At 37.9% G+C, this 17,644-nt stretch overlaps 1 protein-coding gene and 1 long non-coding RNA gene across 2 annotated transcripts; one reads left to right on the top strand and one right to left on the bottom strand.

Annotated features, from left to right (window-relative positions):
* The first annotated feature begins 6,495 nt into the window (after positions 1–6,495).
* LOC117830346 (serum amyloid P-component-like) lies at positions 6,496–9,340 on the top strand. Its single transcript, XM_034708441.1, has 2 exons — positions 6,496–6,553; positions 8,636–9,340. The coding sequence occupies exons 1-2, from the start codon at positions 6,496–6,498 to the stop codon at positions 9,262–9,264; spliced, it is 687 nt and encodes a 228-aa protein (XP_034564332.1). The 3' UTR covers positions 9,265–9,340.
* Positions 9,341–15,424: 6,084 nt separating this feature from the next.
* Positions 15,425–16,758, bottom strand: LOC117830337. The gene is made up of 2 exons (XR_004634763.1): positions 16,396–16,758; positions 15,425–15,974 (listed from the first exon to the last, which is right to left on the bottom strand). It is a non-coding gene; the product is annotated as an uncharacterized LOC117830337 (long non-coding RNA).
* Positions 16,759–17,644: the final 886 nt, after the last annotated feature.

The following is a 17,644-nucleotide window of genomic DNA, read 5'->3' as shown; positions in this document are numbered from 1 at the left end:
GTCTGTCATGTATTCTTTATTAAGAATAATCACTTTAGATGTGTTATCTCGTTTTAAAGGGGGTCCAACAATATTAGTTTTATTCTTATAACACTTTTATTTCACCTTACTGTTTTTATTTATTTATTATCCAGTTCAAAATGTAGTCCCTTTTTTAAAATATAGCATCTTATTTTCTTTTACTGGATTAATATTTTCTATTATATGTTTTATAATATGTTTTATTATCTTACAAATGTATTTATTTCCTGTGTTGAATTTTAACATCTTATTTTACCTCCAGTGTTTCCTCAGTAAGATATCATGAGAGCGTTTCCTCAGTTCGTTCAGCAACTTCTTTTTTATTTTTAATTTCTGTATTTATTTATTTTATTTTGATTGTTATTATTATTATTATTATTATTGCATATATTGTGTTCTTAACTTTAAGATTGTGGGGTGTGTTTGGGGTCAGGCTTGGGTTGGGATAAGGATGGGGGGTCTTTTTATTCTTATATTTATATATTTTTAATTTATTCTATTTTAAGTTGTTTTTATGTACAGCACTTTGTGTTACAATGTCATTGTATGAAAATAGCTTTATAAATAAAGTCTGATAAAGTCTGAATACAGGCATGTAATACACACACACACACACACACACACACACACACACACACACACACACACACACACACACACACAAGTAACCAATACATTTAAAAAGCAGGGGGAAAAGAAATAAGTAAACTTAACAGTATTATACAGGATAACATATAACATATAATGATAGGGCAAGGGGAAAAAAAGAAATACATCAACATTTCTGACTTGCTCACCGTCTATAACCCGACCAAGACCCTCAGGTCATCAGGCAGAGGACTGTTAAGTGAACCCAGAGTCAGATTAAAGTCTGGTGAAGGGGCCCTTAGTTACTGTGGTCCTTCTCTCTAGAACAAACGACATGCTGACCTATGGACCATCACTACTGTCTCTACTTTTAAAACAAACTCAAAACATATTATTTTCTAGAGCGTATGAATGATATGATGACTGATGTAACTGGCTGCATATGCAGCAACACTTTCTTTTGGTTTGATGGCTGTGTGATGCATGTTGGGTGTATCCATTGTTTTTCTTTGTTTTTATAATTTGTCTTTGTTTGTATCCTCAATGTAAAGCACATTGAGCTTACGTGTGATGAAATGTGCTTTACAAATAAAATTCCTACTACATGTTTTCATTTCATCACTGTTCCAGAGATTTACCCCCTTAGTCCAGACACAATAGTTTTTAATTTGTTCTCACTGCTGGTTTTTAAGCATTTTCATTCCTCTTAGGTTGTGTTAAATTTCCCTCTGTGTAAAAAAAACTTTGGATACTGTTAGAAAGTGGATATTGTACATAATTTGGATTGTTTTGAAGTCGACCAGATCTTTAAATTTCAGTGTTTTCAGTTTGATGAAGAGCGGGTTTGGATGTTCTGTTAGATGTTTGACGTATGATTCTTACAGCTCTTTTCTGCAGGATGTAGCTCAGGTCTGTGATAGTTTTGTGTTCCCCACACAGTAGCATTACAAAGTGAATGAAGATTGTTGAATTATTAGATCCTTAACTTTATATAAGATTGCACTTGATTTAGATATCTTTGCTTTGATGTAGTTAACATGTTCTTTCAAACGTAGTTTATCATCATCTATAACTCCAAGAAATTTTATTTCCAACACTCTTTCAATTTCTACTTCATTTATCATGAGTTTACAGTTTGAGTTTGTTGATCGGTTCCCAGATATCATGATATAATAAAAATAAGAATAACTTTATTCATATAGCACCTTTAAAAATATATGTTTACAAAGTGCTTTGACAAACAAAGCAGGGCAGGACTCGAATGTCAAAATAAAACTTTGACAGAGAGGAGTGAAGAAATTCTAACAATGCAAAAACAAAATGCAACATTAAAGATTTAAAAGAATACGTGCAAATTAAACAGAATAAAGTCTTGAGACAGTAGAGCAATAAATCAATGTTATAAATAAATAAATAAATAAATAAATAAATAAATGCATTAAAGAACAATAAAAAGGTTTTAAGAAGAAGACAACATCACATCAGAGAAAATAGAAAATGATAGATTAAAAACATTAAAATAAGAAATGGAAAAAAAAATAATAATAATCAAATCAAATTTAAAATAATTAATCAGTTAAATAAAAAATGAATACAAAAAGTGTCTAAAAAGGTGAAGTCACATAAAAGCCAGTCTGTAAAAGTGAGTCTAAAGAAAAGATTTAAAGATGTTACTGACTCTGCTAAATTTAATTTTGCTTAAGTTCTATGTTAGTTTATTTGAATCAAACCAACTCTCCAGTTTCTTTAATTAATTTCCCACAGTTTCCAACAATTTCCCCAAGTCATCCCCACAGCGAAGTTAATTTGTGAAGTCAAAACAAGAGGTGACAAAGCTTTCATGGTGGCTGCTCCCACACTGTAAAAAAATCTGCCTCCAAATATTAGACATGCTCAGACCATTGAGAGATTTAAATCTTTGCTACAAACACACCTCTTTGCATTGGCTTTCAATACCTGTTGAGCGAGACATCCCAACGCTTTATTTTGCTTCTATTTATTATGGGTTTTTTTGTGTTATCTTATGTGTTCTTAAATTAATATCTATTCTTTTTTAACTACTATTTGTTTTTATTGATTGTGTTTCTACGCTTGTACAGCACTTCGGCCAACTGCGGTTGTTTTAAAATGTGCTATATGAATAAAGCTTGACTTGACTTGACTAGTCTGGAAATATTATTTTTAGTGCATTCAAAAAATCACACATATTATTAGTATCCAAAATAAACAACTCTGCCCACAGTGTTCAAAACACATTTAGAAAGAACAGCAGCCAAACTGACTCATAAACCTTTAAACATGTTCTGTCCTGAACTGACTGATACAGGTGACACAGATTTTGAGTACAGTTGACGTAGACTCGGGTTCAAAACATGTTTGAAGATCATATCTGGTCATTGCCAACGCCTGGTAAAAAAACCCATCATGGCTCATTTGTGTTAGAAAGTGTTGCCTAATCAGCACACAACACACAAACAGCAAACTATCCAACCCTTTTTTCACAGCGCTTTACTGTGAATCTTGCAACAACAAAAAAAACAGATTTCACCACAGCCTTTTGAAAGAAGCTGAATCCCAGTGACTGAGACAAACAATGAATAATCAATGAGCTTTTTATCTTCTGACATCGCTTACCGTCTGTTCCTTTGTCAAAATGTCAACATTTGTTCTGTGCAAAGTTTGGGACACAGCTTCTGATTTTTCAACATGGATAGATATTCACAAGAAGACATGGAGCAGTGGACTTATTAATATGGATCACTGTTAAAAGTATATGTCACTAACGGTAATAAGATAAGATAAGATATTACTTTATTGATCCCCGGGGGGAAATTCGGTTGTTGCAGCAAACCAGACATAATTACAATCCAGAATAAGTTTCAATTAGTAAAATAAAATAAGTAAAAATAAAAATAGATAAATAAAGACAGAATACAAATTTAAGATATATACACTGTTACAAGTGATTTAAAAAGTGGTAATTACAGGCAGTATTAAAAAATGATTCAGTAGTGAGTAGTTTTTTAAAAACTTTTTATTGAGTTTAAACAAAGAAAATGGCAATACACAAAACTGTGCACAGTACCCCCCTCCAAAGACCACTACACAGTACATCCAATACAAACATAGAAAATTAACTGCACAACATAATATTAATAAAAATTACAATGACAATACTAATAGAAATTAAATAAAGTAAATGCATAGATAGAAATAACATGTTCAAATAAATAAGCAAATCGAAACAAAAAAGAAAAAAGGCGAGATCATGCTTTGGTTATGACAGATTAAGCAGTACAATAAATAAATATGGTTATATAATATGAATGTAAGTTGTAGTAAACAAGAATAATGTAATATGACATAATATAATATATCAAAGATAATTACAGTTGTGCTCATAAGTTTACATACCCTGGCAGAATTTATGATTTCTTGGGTAGTTTCTGTTGTCATTATGATAAAAAAAAAAAAAAGATTAAACACAGTTGTTTGGCTATAAATTACTTCACTCAACCACTAACCATGAGTGAAAAAAAAAGGTTTTTTCTTATCATTCATATTCTCTGAAAAATGGCCAGAAAAATCACAAATTCTGCCAGGGTATGTAAACTTATGAGCACAACTGTATATAATATAATGTAATATGTCTTGAATATCAACACAGTGAATTTGGTGATGTAAATGTCGACCCCTGGGAGCAGGGGTGATTCGGTCAAATTTTGGGAAAAGTTGCAGACATTTGCGTTAGGTCATGAAAAAGGTGCAGGGATTAGTTATATTCATCTCAACACCTCACCTGTTCTTCTTACTTCTCATACTGTTCTTACTGTAGTGATGGGGGTCATCTTCAACATCCAAGCTAACCCTGCCCACTCTAACCAAGTGTCAGAACATTATCAAAAACTTAACTGAGAATATTTGAAAAATGGAATTAAGTTCAGTTCTAATATTTTTATATACACTACCAGTCAAAAGTTTGGAAACACCTTCTCATTCAAGGGTTTGTATTTATTTTAATTATTGTAAACACTGTAGATTAATACTGAAGACATCAACACTATGAAAGAACATATGTGGAATTATTGAATGAACAAAAAAGTGTTAAACAAAGCAGAATCTGTTTTATATTTTAGATTCTGTAAAGTAGCCCCCTTTTTCCTTCATGGCAGCTTTGCACACTCTTGGTATTCTCTCAGTCTGCTTCATGAAGTGGTCTCCTGGAATGGTTTCTAATGAACATGAGCCTTGTCAAGAGTTCATTTGTAGAATGACTTGCCTTCTTAATGTGTTTGAGACCATCAGTTGTGTTGTTCAGAGGTAGGGTTAGTACACAATGGATAGCTCTATTTGACTACTGTTGTAATCCAGATTATGGCAAAACCAGATTATTTCATAGTTTTGATGTCTTCAGTATTAATCTACAATGTTGAAAATAATTAAAATAAATAAAAAACATTGAATGAGAAGGTGTGTCCAAACTTTTCACTGGTAGTGTATGTAAAATAGTAATCTTGTAAAATAGTAATACACATATGACAGGGATGAGGATCAGCACCTCCAAGTGCCATGGTGCTCAGCCAGAAAAGAGTAGCTTGCCCACTCAGGGTTGGAGGGGATTTTTTTCACCCCAAGTGGAGTAGTTTAAGTATCTTGGGGTCTTGTTCACGAGTGAGGGGAAGAGGGAGCGAGAGATTGACAGGTGGATCTTAGAGATATAATCTCACCTATGGTCACGAGCTGTGGGTAGAGACCGAAAGAACAAGATCGCGAAAACAAGTGGCCAAAATGAGCTTTCTCCACAGGGTGTCTGGGCTCAGCCTTAGAGATAGGATCAGGAGCTCAGACATCCTCAAAGTAGAGCCGCTGCTCCTCGGCATAGAGAGGAGCCAGATGAGGTGGTTCGGGCATCTGGTCAGGATGCCTCCCGGACATCTCCCTGGGGAGGTGTTTCGGGCATGTCCGTCTGGGAGGAGGCCCCCGGGGAAGACCCTGGACATGCTGGTGAGATTATATCTCTCAGCTGGCCTGGGAACGCCTCTGTATCCCCCCAGAAGAGCTGGTAGAAGTGGCTGGGGAGAGGAGTGTCTGGGCTTCCCTGCTGAAACTGCTGTCCCCACGACCCGGACCCAGATAAGCATAGATGGACATATGACTATAAATATCATAGTTAGAACGTTAATGTTGATTTGGGTTACCAGAGGCTTTAAAAAAAAATCTGGTTAATATTGTGCTAAGAACAAGTTGTTAGCTCTAGCAAGAAATTTGTCTGACAAAGAAAACTAAGAATTTAAATATGCCTTGCTATAAAAATGTAGTCCTGCATTGTAGGGATTAATCTCTCAAGTAAAGTCCAAGAAAATCCTGATTTGACTTGATAAAATATCTGTAGTTACATTCCACCACTGAATCATTGATTCCCTGAATTTAAGATGATTGACATCCTGGCACCAGCATCTCAAGACACAACCCTTACATGTAGTATGGAGAAATTGACACAATTAGTTATGAAAGAAGCAACATTTAGGGAAGGATCTCCACTTAGTCCTGACCTCTGTAGAACTCAAACACCCCTACACTCACACACACACCCACTCACAAACACCCACCCACACACACACACACACACACACACACACACACACACACACACACACACACACACACACACACACACACACACACACACACACACTCACTGAATTTACATTGTCCCTTCACAGTGAGTCAATAGCTGAATTGAGTCATAGTGAATAAACTTTTCTGCTATTGGCCAGAACTCGTTCCACCTCTCTTAAAAGTTTCCATAAATATCACAGAGAAAGAATCAGAGGACAATTCATCCTCAGGTTTTCAGGAACTGTCCGACGTCCCGGGTCAGAGATGATGAAACAGCTGCTGGTTTTACTGGCCGCCTTCTGCGCTGGTCATGCTGTACAAACTGGTGAGAGCATTACACGCTGCAGTTATCCAAACAGGCCTCTTGAGGTGCTTATCTCAGGGGCTTGTTCAGACTTTTGTGTACTCATACTGGCACTGAAGTCTTGCATCGATGTTTTATTCCTGTGTGTAATAACTGTGTAGCAACATTTTAATCTTCTAAACTTAGATGTGCTGCTATGTTAAAATTTGTAATCTGTTGCAACACAGCCCAAACGGTTGAAAGGTAAGGTCTGCCCAGCCTTCTTATCATGGTTTAGGATTTAGGGCTGGCGTCCCTGCATGGCCAACCCTCGGGACATGCTCCAGGTTGATCCTAAAATGTGTGTGTTTCATAGACATCAGTGGATGTAAAGTTGCCTTTATGGTCGTAAAAGTGAATGCACTGATGCATTTTCAAACTTTTGGCAAGCGGGGCGTCCATTAAGCTTCTGATGGCTCCGCTCTAAAGCTTGGCCTGCAGCGTGTGGGTCAGTTTGAGACAGAGAGGTATTGTTACAGGTTTGTTTAGCCCTGCAGAACGTGGAAACAATAATGAGTCTTTGAAATAACTTATGGCAGCACGCTCTGTTTCTTTTAATGTATGTGTTATATGTAAACTCTTTTGAACATCATCATAGAGGCCTGACCCTGAAAGCAGATCAAACAGTTGGATTGGGTCATTCTGTGTCCTTGTGTGCATTGTTTCACCACATGTTGCTGCTGGGTAAACAGTACAAGCTGTTTCCATGTTCACTTTGAGCATGGCTGAGGATCCAGAGAGCATAATGATAACAACATTAGTGTACTGTATGTTCTGACTAATAAAAATAACAACAAGGGCACACAGGCATATTGAGACCATTGCACAGTCCCGGGAGAGTGTGGTAACATTGTAAGTAATCTTGTATGAGTTTATAAAAACAAAGTATATTCATTAATGCTCTGAGATTTAAATCACAAAATTAAGTAGACAAAAGATTACTCTCTTAGGTTATGAGGGCCTTAATCTGCAGGATTACTCTCTGAGATCATAAAACTGATATTTGTAAAAGAAAAACATGAAAAATGACAATTTTACATGAACTTAAAACAAAGTATTTAAGTCAATGAGAAAAACATTTATTTTCTCAACTCAACAAAGTCAAGTGATTGGAGGTACTCTACAATATAAATAAATTAATACATAAATACATGAATATATAAAAAATTTAAAATGAATTAATAGATAAATAAAAATAAATAATAAATACATAGATAAATAGTTTAATTAATTAATTAATAATTAAAAACGGAATAAACAAATAAATAATGCATGAATACATAAATAAGTATTAATAAATGAACACGTAAATAAATAAAATGAATACATTAATTAATAAATATATCATTAATAATTAAATAAAAATAAATAAATGAATAAATACATTAATAATTTTTTTTTAAACACACGAATGAATGAATGAATGAATGAATGAATGAATGAATGAATGAATGAATGAATCAATCAATCAATCAATCAATCAATCAATCAATCAATCAATCAATCAATCAATCAATCAATACATCTTCTTGGAACATTATCTGTTCCCACAGAGGTCCATTCCTGTTGTACTATGTTGGAATTGTCAAATACTTATCATCCAAACAACTTGGTATAAGCAACAGGTGTTTTTTATTTGGTCCGACACAGCAAAACTAACCAATCAAGGCAAAGGACAAGAAACTCCCGTGATCTGCAAGGTTCTACTTGTGGCTTTGCAAACCCAGTGTGGTTGTTTTGAGCACAGTGGTATAGTGGCTGTTTCTGTTTTTCAAAGGGATCAGTTTTGTAATTTTTACACTTGGAATCTCACTTTGAGCTTAAAGTAACAAAAACACATCCTGTTAGTGGATGGATAGTTATTATCAGCTGCTGGCTAAAGCTGTACTGGAGTAATTCTTGGTCTCTGAAATTTGACAATATCAGGCCCAGGTTTGGATTTATTCTGTAAGTTATCTGATTAAGATTCTTTACATGTATAGAAAATGTAGAATAAGACCAGCATCACATTGCCGTAGTATGGTATCCATCCTAACGATTGTCCTCTCTTGCTCTTTCTTGCAGATCTCTCAGAGAAGGTTTTTTCTTTCCCAGTGCCCAGCTCAACTGCTGCTGTGAAGCTGGTCCCCTATTCTGAGGAGCCTCTCAGAGCGTTAACCATGTGCATGAGGTTTTTCTCTTCTCTTACCCGAGCCCAGAGTCTGTTCTCCCTGGCAGTCCCATCACAGTCCAACGCCTTCCTGCTCTACAAGCCGTCAGTCGGTGTGTACCGACTGCACGTCTCTGGGGTTTCTCTTGAACTCAGTGGGATGCCTGATGATCTGACTGAATGGAACTCTGTCTGCTGGACATGGGACTCCACCCATGGCTTGACAACACTGTGGGTCAACGGAAAGCGTAGTGATAGAAAAATCCTGGCAGCCAAAGCCTCTCTCTCGGGTGCTCCTAGCATCATTTTAGGTCAAGAGCAAGACACTTATGGTGGAGGCTATGATCAGGCTCAGTCCTTTGGTGGGGACATCACAGATGTTCATCTGTGGAGCAGCGTCATCTCTCCGTGTGAAATTAGGTCCTTTATGGATGGAGGCGCCTTCACTCCCGGAAACCTTCTCAACTGGAAAAACATGCAGTACTCCATCGCCGGCCCCGTGTACATGGAGCCCCGTGACTTTGATAAGCTGTCGTGCTTTTAGATGATATAACTGATCACAGTGATGAAATGTTAAACCTGATCACGTCTAAACAAATAAAGATGAAAATCTGTGTTCAGCCCTGAACTCCTGTTTTTACAGAATAGTCTGCTGCTTACTTTGGCCTCTGTCTTTCTCTTTCATTGTTTTTAAAAGTCTTTAAAGTTGTATTAGTTTAATGGTTGTGCATTATCAGGAAAATACAGAGCTGGAGTCAGGAACGAGTTGGCTTAAAGACAAGCACAAATACTAGAAGCAGCTGCCTGGGCTCCATTCGAAGTCTAAAAATACACCCGCCATCCGGGCTAAAGTTCACGGATCATCATGTTGTCTAATCTGTACACAAACAGAAACGTGTAAATAAGAGTTTTTTCCCTCAACAAACAGCTGGCCACAATGATTTCTAATGATCTTGTCACAAAGGACACCGGAGTTACAGCTAGAAACACTGCAGGGAGAGAGTAGAGGGATTGAGAAACGAAAGAAAGACATTGTTGCAGCGTGACCTTTTAATCAGTGTTAATTCATCCTCACAGCAGTTATCTTTTACTTCTGTAAGGAAAGAATGACATCATTCTTCAGAGAGTGAATCCATTCTGATCATAAACACATAAACAATCCATCGCTGTTGATGTTGACACAAACTAACTTAAAGCTTCAGTGAGGAACTTTCTGTTTGTTTTGATTTTGGCGCCCCCCTGTGGACAAAGTGATATCTGTTTACTGATCTTGTCCTGTATTTGTGTAAGTACTGTTTTCTGAAAAAATCTCACCTTGCTTTCGTTTAACAGTGAAATGTAGCATACGCTGCCACTGTCTCCAGGGGAAATGTAAGAAAAAGACTGTTTCTGTAGTCCTCGGTCTGACACCTACCCCTTCACAGAAGTTACAGGAATTAAAAAAGACATTATAAATCTGTTCAGTTTGTTGCTGGTGACTTTTTTTAGGTCAAAAAAGGCTTCATCAATTTCAGTCTGTGCCACAACCAGCTAAAAATCCCTCACAGGAGCTTCAAATTGCAGTTTTCACACTATTAATGTTGAGATGATTGAAAGGTACGGTGTGTAAAATTTTGGAATATTCAGCGCTATCTAGTGGTTTTATTTTAGATATAAAAGACTCACTCTCAGTTAACAAAAACAAAATAACTTTTATATTCAGCTGATTACACACTCATTTAAACATACTAGTGAAAATTGTATTCAATTTCTGCAAAGTCTGTTCTGCTAAATAATGCACACTGCACCTTTAAAGTGAGTGTTTAACAGCTCACCTGAAATCATGACCACAAACTGAACTCCTAAAATGTGTGTGTGAGAGTGGGTTGTGTGTTTCTGAATAGCAACAGCTACAAATAGGCCCACACATACACTACCAGTCAAACGTTTAGACACACCTTCTCGTTCAAGGGTTTGTATTTATTTTAATTATTGTAAACACTGTAGATTAATACTGAAGACATCAAAACTATGAAAGAACATATATGGAATTATTGAATGAACAAAAAAGTGTTAAACAAAGCAGAATATGTTTTATATTTTAGATTCTGTAAAGTAGCCCCCTTTTCCCTTCATGACAGCTTTGCACACTCTTGGTATTCCCTCAGTCTGCTTCATGAAGTGGTCTCCTGGAATGGTTTCTAATTAACATGAGCCTTGTCAAGAGTTCATTTGTAGACATGACTTGCCTTCTTAATGTGTTTGAGACCATCAGTTGTGTTGTTCAGAGGTAGGGTTACCACACAATGGATAGCCCTATTTGACTACTGTTGTACTACTTTATGGCAAAACCAGATTATTTCATAGTTTTGATGTCTTCAGTATTAATATGAATGTTGAAAATAATTGAAATAAATAAAAACCATTGAATGAGAAGGTGTGTCCAAACTTTTCACTTGTAGTGTACATAATTTCTTGAAGGTTATAATAACAACTATTTCCTGATTATTATGGTAGGCCTAATAATGTGAAGGTAACTATTAGAAACGCGTGTTGAATCATGCACTGTGCAACAAAAAAGCAGACACCTGCAGAGATGTAGATTCATGCTGCTAACAAGAAAAACTGTACAGGTTTTACAAACTAAATCTGCATACCCTTATGAAAAGAGCTTATAAAATCAGCCGTATGAAGATGGGTGGATGAAGTGACACTGTTAATTAATAATTTCAACCAAACATGGAAACTCTCACTTGGTGTGACTTTCCCACGCACATTTCAAAGAGTTCAATTCAGACTCACAAAAAAGTAGTTCAACTGTCATCAGCCATGGAGAGGACGATAAACTGATGTATGTGTCAGTCTTTGAGTATTGTAGCATTCTCTTTAGTGAAGCTACGAGACAAACTGGTCCGGTTTGCATGGGCTTTATTGTCATCCTAACATAAGCTACTGTAGGCCACATACACCTCCCGCCTCTATTCTCACTCACACAATCACAAGCATGCTATCCCGTACAGATCAATTTCAATTCAATTCAATTCAATTCCATTTGCTTTATTGGCATGAACAAAGACATGATGTTGCCAAAGCACATAAAAGATGTATACACATACATTACATATATATTCATTACATATTATATTCATTACATATATATTCATTACATATATATTCATTACATATTATATTCATTACATATATATTCATTACATATATATTCATTACATATTATATATATATCATATTTTATTACATTTCACTGTCATAGTTATCTAGAAGGATTGACAGGCTCACACGGGACTTCCACCAGATCTGTGTCTGTTTCGTCTCTGATTCGCTGCAGTCCGGCTATGTGCTCTCTCGTCCGTCAACACCCACTGGTTGTGTTGGTGTGACGCTCTTTACAGAAAACTGCTGACGTTAATGATGTTTTCTTTTATATAACATGCAAACCACTGTTGCTGTGTTGCAGCAGGTATGTTGTTAGCATGTTAGCGTTTAACAATAAAACGCCATGTGGTGCTAAGGGCATGAAACATCACATGATGCGACACTGAATCATAATAGTGTGGCTGGTTTGCCAGGGTCTTGTCTCACCCTGTTGGGATTCTGTTTCCTGTAACTACCTGCTAACCATACATTATACCTTATGTGGGACCCGTAATAATGTTAAGCATAGATAGATCATCACTATCATTGCTCCCTCTATCTCTTATTCTCCTCTATCCCTCTTTCCAGACCCAACTCGGTTGAGGCATGAGTCTGGTTCTGCTCGAGGTTTCTGCCTGTTAAAAGGAAGTTTTTCCTCGCCACTGTAACTAGGGAGAGACTGGTCTCAGATGTTGATTAGCTTTTACGTTAGCGTTTAGAGTGAGAACAGCCGAACAAAAACACAGTCAGTGTTGATGGGAGAACATGTTGCATTAGCATACTTGGACAGGAGAGCTCATTCTTACAGAACACAAAGTTGTTTTGATGACAGGAGACAATTTTTCACAAGCATCTCTAACCCAGCAACACACAGAGGTCCACAACTACCACGTTTTTAAAAAGATCGAGTCAGTGAATAAGTATTTTCAGACGACTGTTCACACTTCACATTAAACGTGTCTTTATATGCGTCTTCACTGACCACCTGTGATCTAAGTCCTCACCACTTCCTCCAAACAAACATGTAGACTGTCAACTTGAAAAAAAAATGGACGCCTGATGGACGGGGGAGACGATGGAGGAGCTGGGTGTAAAGTTGTGTGGTTTGATTGCAAAGTGTTTCAAGTCTGCTGCCGGGCAGTGAGAAGAGCACTGTGCAACCTTAAAGGGATATTTCCAGGTTTTTATTTAAGTAAGGTTGTATGAGTTTTATGTCACTAGTACTTGTACAAGCCACAGTGGATACGGCTCAGCTCGGCCCCTTTAATGAGACACAGCACGCAAGCTAGACTCCAGATTTCAGCAGACGGGGTCAGTTCTGCCACATAATTTAGCTAATTCTGAAAGACTCAAACTCAAGCACTGATCTCAGTTAAGGTGTACGCTCTACAAGTGATTTTTTCAGTACTTCACTTTGCCACTTTTGCACTATTTGCTGACACAACACAGATGTGCTCTCCTGCCTGCAGCGCACTGATCATCTAATCAGATCTAAAATGTACGTTTCACTGATATATTGCCCTTTTTGACAGTTTTGCATAATGTGAAGCAGGAAATGCCTACGATCACCCAACAGACACAGTAATGTGTGATAGAGTGTAAACCTAACCGAGATGAATTCTCGGGTCAGAGTCTTTCAGAATTAGCTAAATGATGTGGTAGGAATGACCCTGTCAGCTGAAAACTGTAGTCTTGCTTGTGTGCTGTTTCTCCCTGCACCTGGACCACCCTGTGTGTCAGCCAGCAGTAACAGACCAAACACCTCTTCTTCTTCTCTCTTTAACATGGCTGTGTCTCATGAAAGTCTTCTTTTACTTAATTTCTCCAGTTATTCAGAATATGTGAAAAGTAGGTTATCCATCAGAGCTGAGTGTGGAGACAAATACAGGATATGTCCTCTATTTATTGAGTAAGGGAGTCTGCAGTCAACTCCACTATACTGGACGATTCTGCACTAACTTTGTTTAAAGGAAGTCGATTTGATGGTTTCACGTCTTCGTCCCTCAGCTCTGCACAGGATGTGGAAGACACTCTTTGAGCCCTTGACCTAAAGACGTGTTCAAACCAAACTCAAAGAAAGTCCTCTGGTTGGTCTGAACACACCATCAGAGAGCAGGGGGGAGGAGAGGTGTTGAGGCTGTTCATACATCCCTGTGAGAGGACTTAAAATCGCTCTCTCAGTGAGATGGTCCTCTGTTGAGTATTACTCGACACACTCTCCAACATGGCTGCTCTTCTCAGCACTCTTCTCATCTTCACTGGACTCTCAGGTCAGTCAGGGGTACAGTTTTCTGTGTTTTCTCATGTGTGTATGATTTTAATTTCATCACTTTAAATGTCACTGTTTAAACTTTTTCATGGATTGTGTTGTAGGACTTCAGAGCATAACTACAGTCAGTAAAGTGTCAGTGAAGGCTGGAGGCTCCATCTCAGTCCCATGTCTCTACGGGGCCGAGTACACAAACCATGTGAAATACTTGTGTGAAGGAAACACGTGGATTACCTGCTTCTACGCAGTTAAAAGTACAACAACAGACAGTTCAGGGAGGTTTTCAATCTCTGATGAAAAACAGAGAAGAATCTTCACTGTGACTATCACTGCACAAACTCCTCAAACTCATCATTTCTGGTGTGCTGTGGAGAAAAATAAAGGTTATGATATCAGGTCTTATTTTCAGCTTTCAGTTACCAAAGGTAAGAAACCTTAAATCTAATTATTTATTTTAAGCCATGTCTTTACATATTTTGAGGTCTTAAAAACTACAAAAGCATTTTTTAGCATTGTAGAAGAAGATTGCTTCAGAGGGAGTCTGGCGTTGAGGAGAGGGGTCTAGCTGCAGACCTTCACAGTCAATGTTATGGTATTTGTGTTAGGGATTTTGCCTGGAGACAACGGTAGTTGTCTATTCTTAAAGCTGCTGTTGGTAGGAATGGTGTAAAAAACCATACTTACTTTTTTTCTGCTGGGTTTGAAGGAAAAGGTCATAATACCCATCAGTACTCATCAGTAAGTGGGGTAATTTGAGACTATTGCGAAATCTCTGCGTTTTCCAATGCCTTTGTATCAAGCAATGTTGTTATTCCCATCGTTCCCGTTATGACGGACCAATCATAGCTAATCTCCAATCCTCTGTCCTGATTGGTTAAGGGGCGGCCCCTACTACGTCCTCCGATTTGCTATGAGTCCGGCACTATCATGACTGTACACACCGATCTGTGTTGGGGGCTAAGTGTTGACAATTGAAGTCCCTCTCTCAGAACATATGTTTACTCTGTGACTACCAACAGCAGCTTTAAGTAACAAAAACAGTGATAAAATAATTCTTTCTGCACATTTGTTCATTTTTTACAGTTTCAGTTATTTTAGACTTTAATCAAACTACTGAATGTTACACCAGTATTTAATAAATCATAAGTGTACATGAGAAATGATGTTGAGTAATCTAAATAAAAGACTAAAACGTTAGACTGGAAGCAAACACCAGATTTTATTTTCAAATATCTTGCATACTTATATATATATATCCATATATTTACTGGATTAGATTAAAAAATGGACATAAACGTCAAACTTGAAGTTCAAGCTGATTTTATTTTGAATATTTTTGCGTGTGCTTACAATGCTGACTATAGACGTGCTTCACGGGGAACGTATGCACCTGGACCCCTCTTTCTTAGGTTAAAGGAAATGATTGAATTAATACTTTTAAAACAACCTCTGAGAGGGAGAGGGTGAGAAAGGTTTTAAAATTCATTGTTGAAACAGCTTCCTCATTATTTCATATCAGTCATGTCTGTTTTCAATAGTAATATTGAGAAGAACACTAGAAGATCATTTGAAACAATGATAACTGTCTGTCATTATATTTGTTGAATGTTGGACTCATTTATCTGGAAGATGAAACTGAACATAGTAGCTGCCCTCTCAGAGAGTACTGATACATGGCTGCTGTCCACATTATAGTGAAGTCTTTGTTTTCTCTTAAGATCAGCCCCAGCTCTCTGTGGATCATCAGGAGGCGACAGGGTTCAGTGGAAAAAGTGTATCCATCCACTTTAGACACAGGATCAGTGGACAAATCTGGTGGGGCAGGCTTGGAGGGTCCTTTGTGAAGGAGCTGTCTGGAACAATCGAAGGAACAAGAGTGACCATTAATCGAAAGAGCCGCACAGAGTTCACAGTGACTCTGAGTGGACTGAGGATGAACAGCAGCGGCTGGTATGTCTGTACCAAAGGAGACTTCCAGATGCCGGTGCATGTCACTGTTAAAGAGAGACCGAGCACGAGTAAGTAACAGACTACTAACAAGTATGAAAATAAGAGCACGATGATACAGAACATCGCACCCCTAAAGCAATACAATACATTACATAAGCACAACCAGATTTTTCAATTCAGCTCATATTTTTTAAACAAGTTAATCTTATATTCTAGATATCAATGTTATTAAATTCACGATCAAACTGTAGGATTAATAGCTAATCTCTGCTCTGGTTAAAGCCTCACATCGACCTGCTTATCATGGCACATGGCAAAGCTTACCTTAGCGGCCGATAGCACACAAGCTACTCAGTCGATTACGACTGTGCTGGCAGCTAAACCTCCACCACAAGACTGTTCATGCGGGGCTAAGATATCAGCTATGGATACTCTTCTGATTTGTGGCTTGTCTCGGAGTGCACCACGTTTATGCAGCGTTGGATACACATGGTTCATGTGAGCACTGTAGCCGCTTCATTCTGAAGACTCTGCCGTAGGCTGTCACGGCAAGCAAGCCTCAGCAACCGGGACGGTGAGGAAGAGGTGTGGATCATTTGTTTGATTTGATGATGCTGCATCGTCCCTGTTGTAGGGAGAGGATGTCCCTCCTCTTGATTCAGACGTCACAACTGCCAGCCAATGTGGCTGGCGCATAGACTGTAAATAAAAATGGACAGCGTTGCTCCACCTCTTCCTGTTGTACAGTTTTGAAGCCAAAAAATCCCGCTCCTGTTTGCAGCCATTGTGCAGCCAGAGCCTGCGAAGCCACTGTAACGAGCTCCACCCTACAGCGTAGCGTCACAAGACGCTGTGTGTCCTTTGAAGTTTCACTCTACGGCGGCTGTGAATCAAAGGAAACACAGAAATAAAACCCCGTTTTTTAAACTCTAATGACTAACGAAAAAGAAACTTTTCAGGAAAAAGAGGCCTTGAACACAAAACAGTCAAATACTAACTACATATCACCACAGCATACGGATGTGAAAAACATTCGTACGGCGTGTATTTATTTTTTAAAGTTTGACTGCTCCCCCATTCAAATGAATGGGGGAGACGGATTTTTTGACCTGTACTGCAGCCAGCCACCAGGGGGCAGACACTCTTCTGAAAGCTTCACTTCCAGCCGAACGAGATGCACCCCTGGGCTGGCGTAATGGCATTGGGCTTCTGAAGACTACCCAGAAGGGCGTACCCCACATTGAAATACCTGTGATGATAGCATCCTGTTTAATGTTGACAGGTAGAACTCAGACCTGCGAGTATCTTGTGATCGTGAGTGTTGAGCTGACAATTTTACAACAAAAATACCAAAGATACCAGGAGATAAACACTAAAGTCTGATTGTCCTGTCATGATGTAGAGGAAAATCTCTCCCCTCAGAAAAACTCAGAGGTTTTAAATGCTAAAGATAGGTTAGGAGAGTAAACAGATAACAGATGTTTTTAAGTGTTGAGAAGGACCAAGGTACGTTTTACTAACATGATGGAGACATTAAGTAAAGAAACGTTAACACTGTGTTGTTTCCTGTAGC

Source organism: Notolabrus celidotus, chromosome 18, assembly GCF_009762535.1.
Source record: "Notolabrus celidotus isolate fNotCel1 chromosome 18, fNotCel1.pri, whole genome shotgun sequence".
Classification (NCBI taxonomy): domain Eukaryota; kingdom Metazoa; phylum Chordata; class Actinopteri; order Labriformes; family Labridae; genus Notolabrus; species Notolabrus celidotus.
This window is presented reverse-complemented; position numbering and strand designations above follow the sequence as displayed.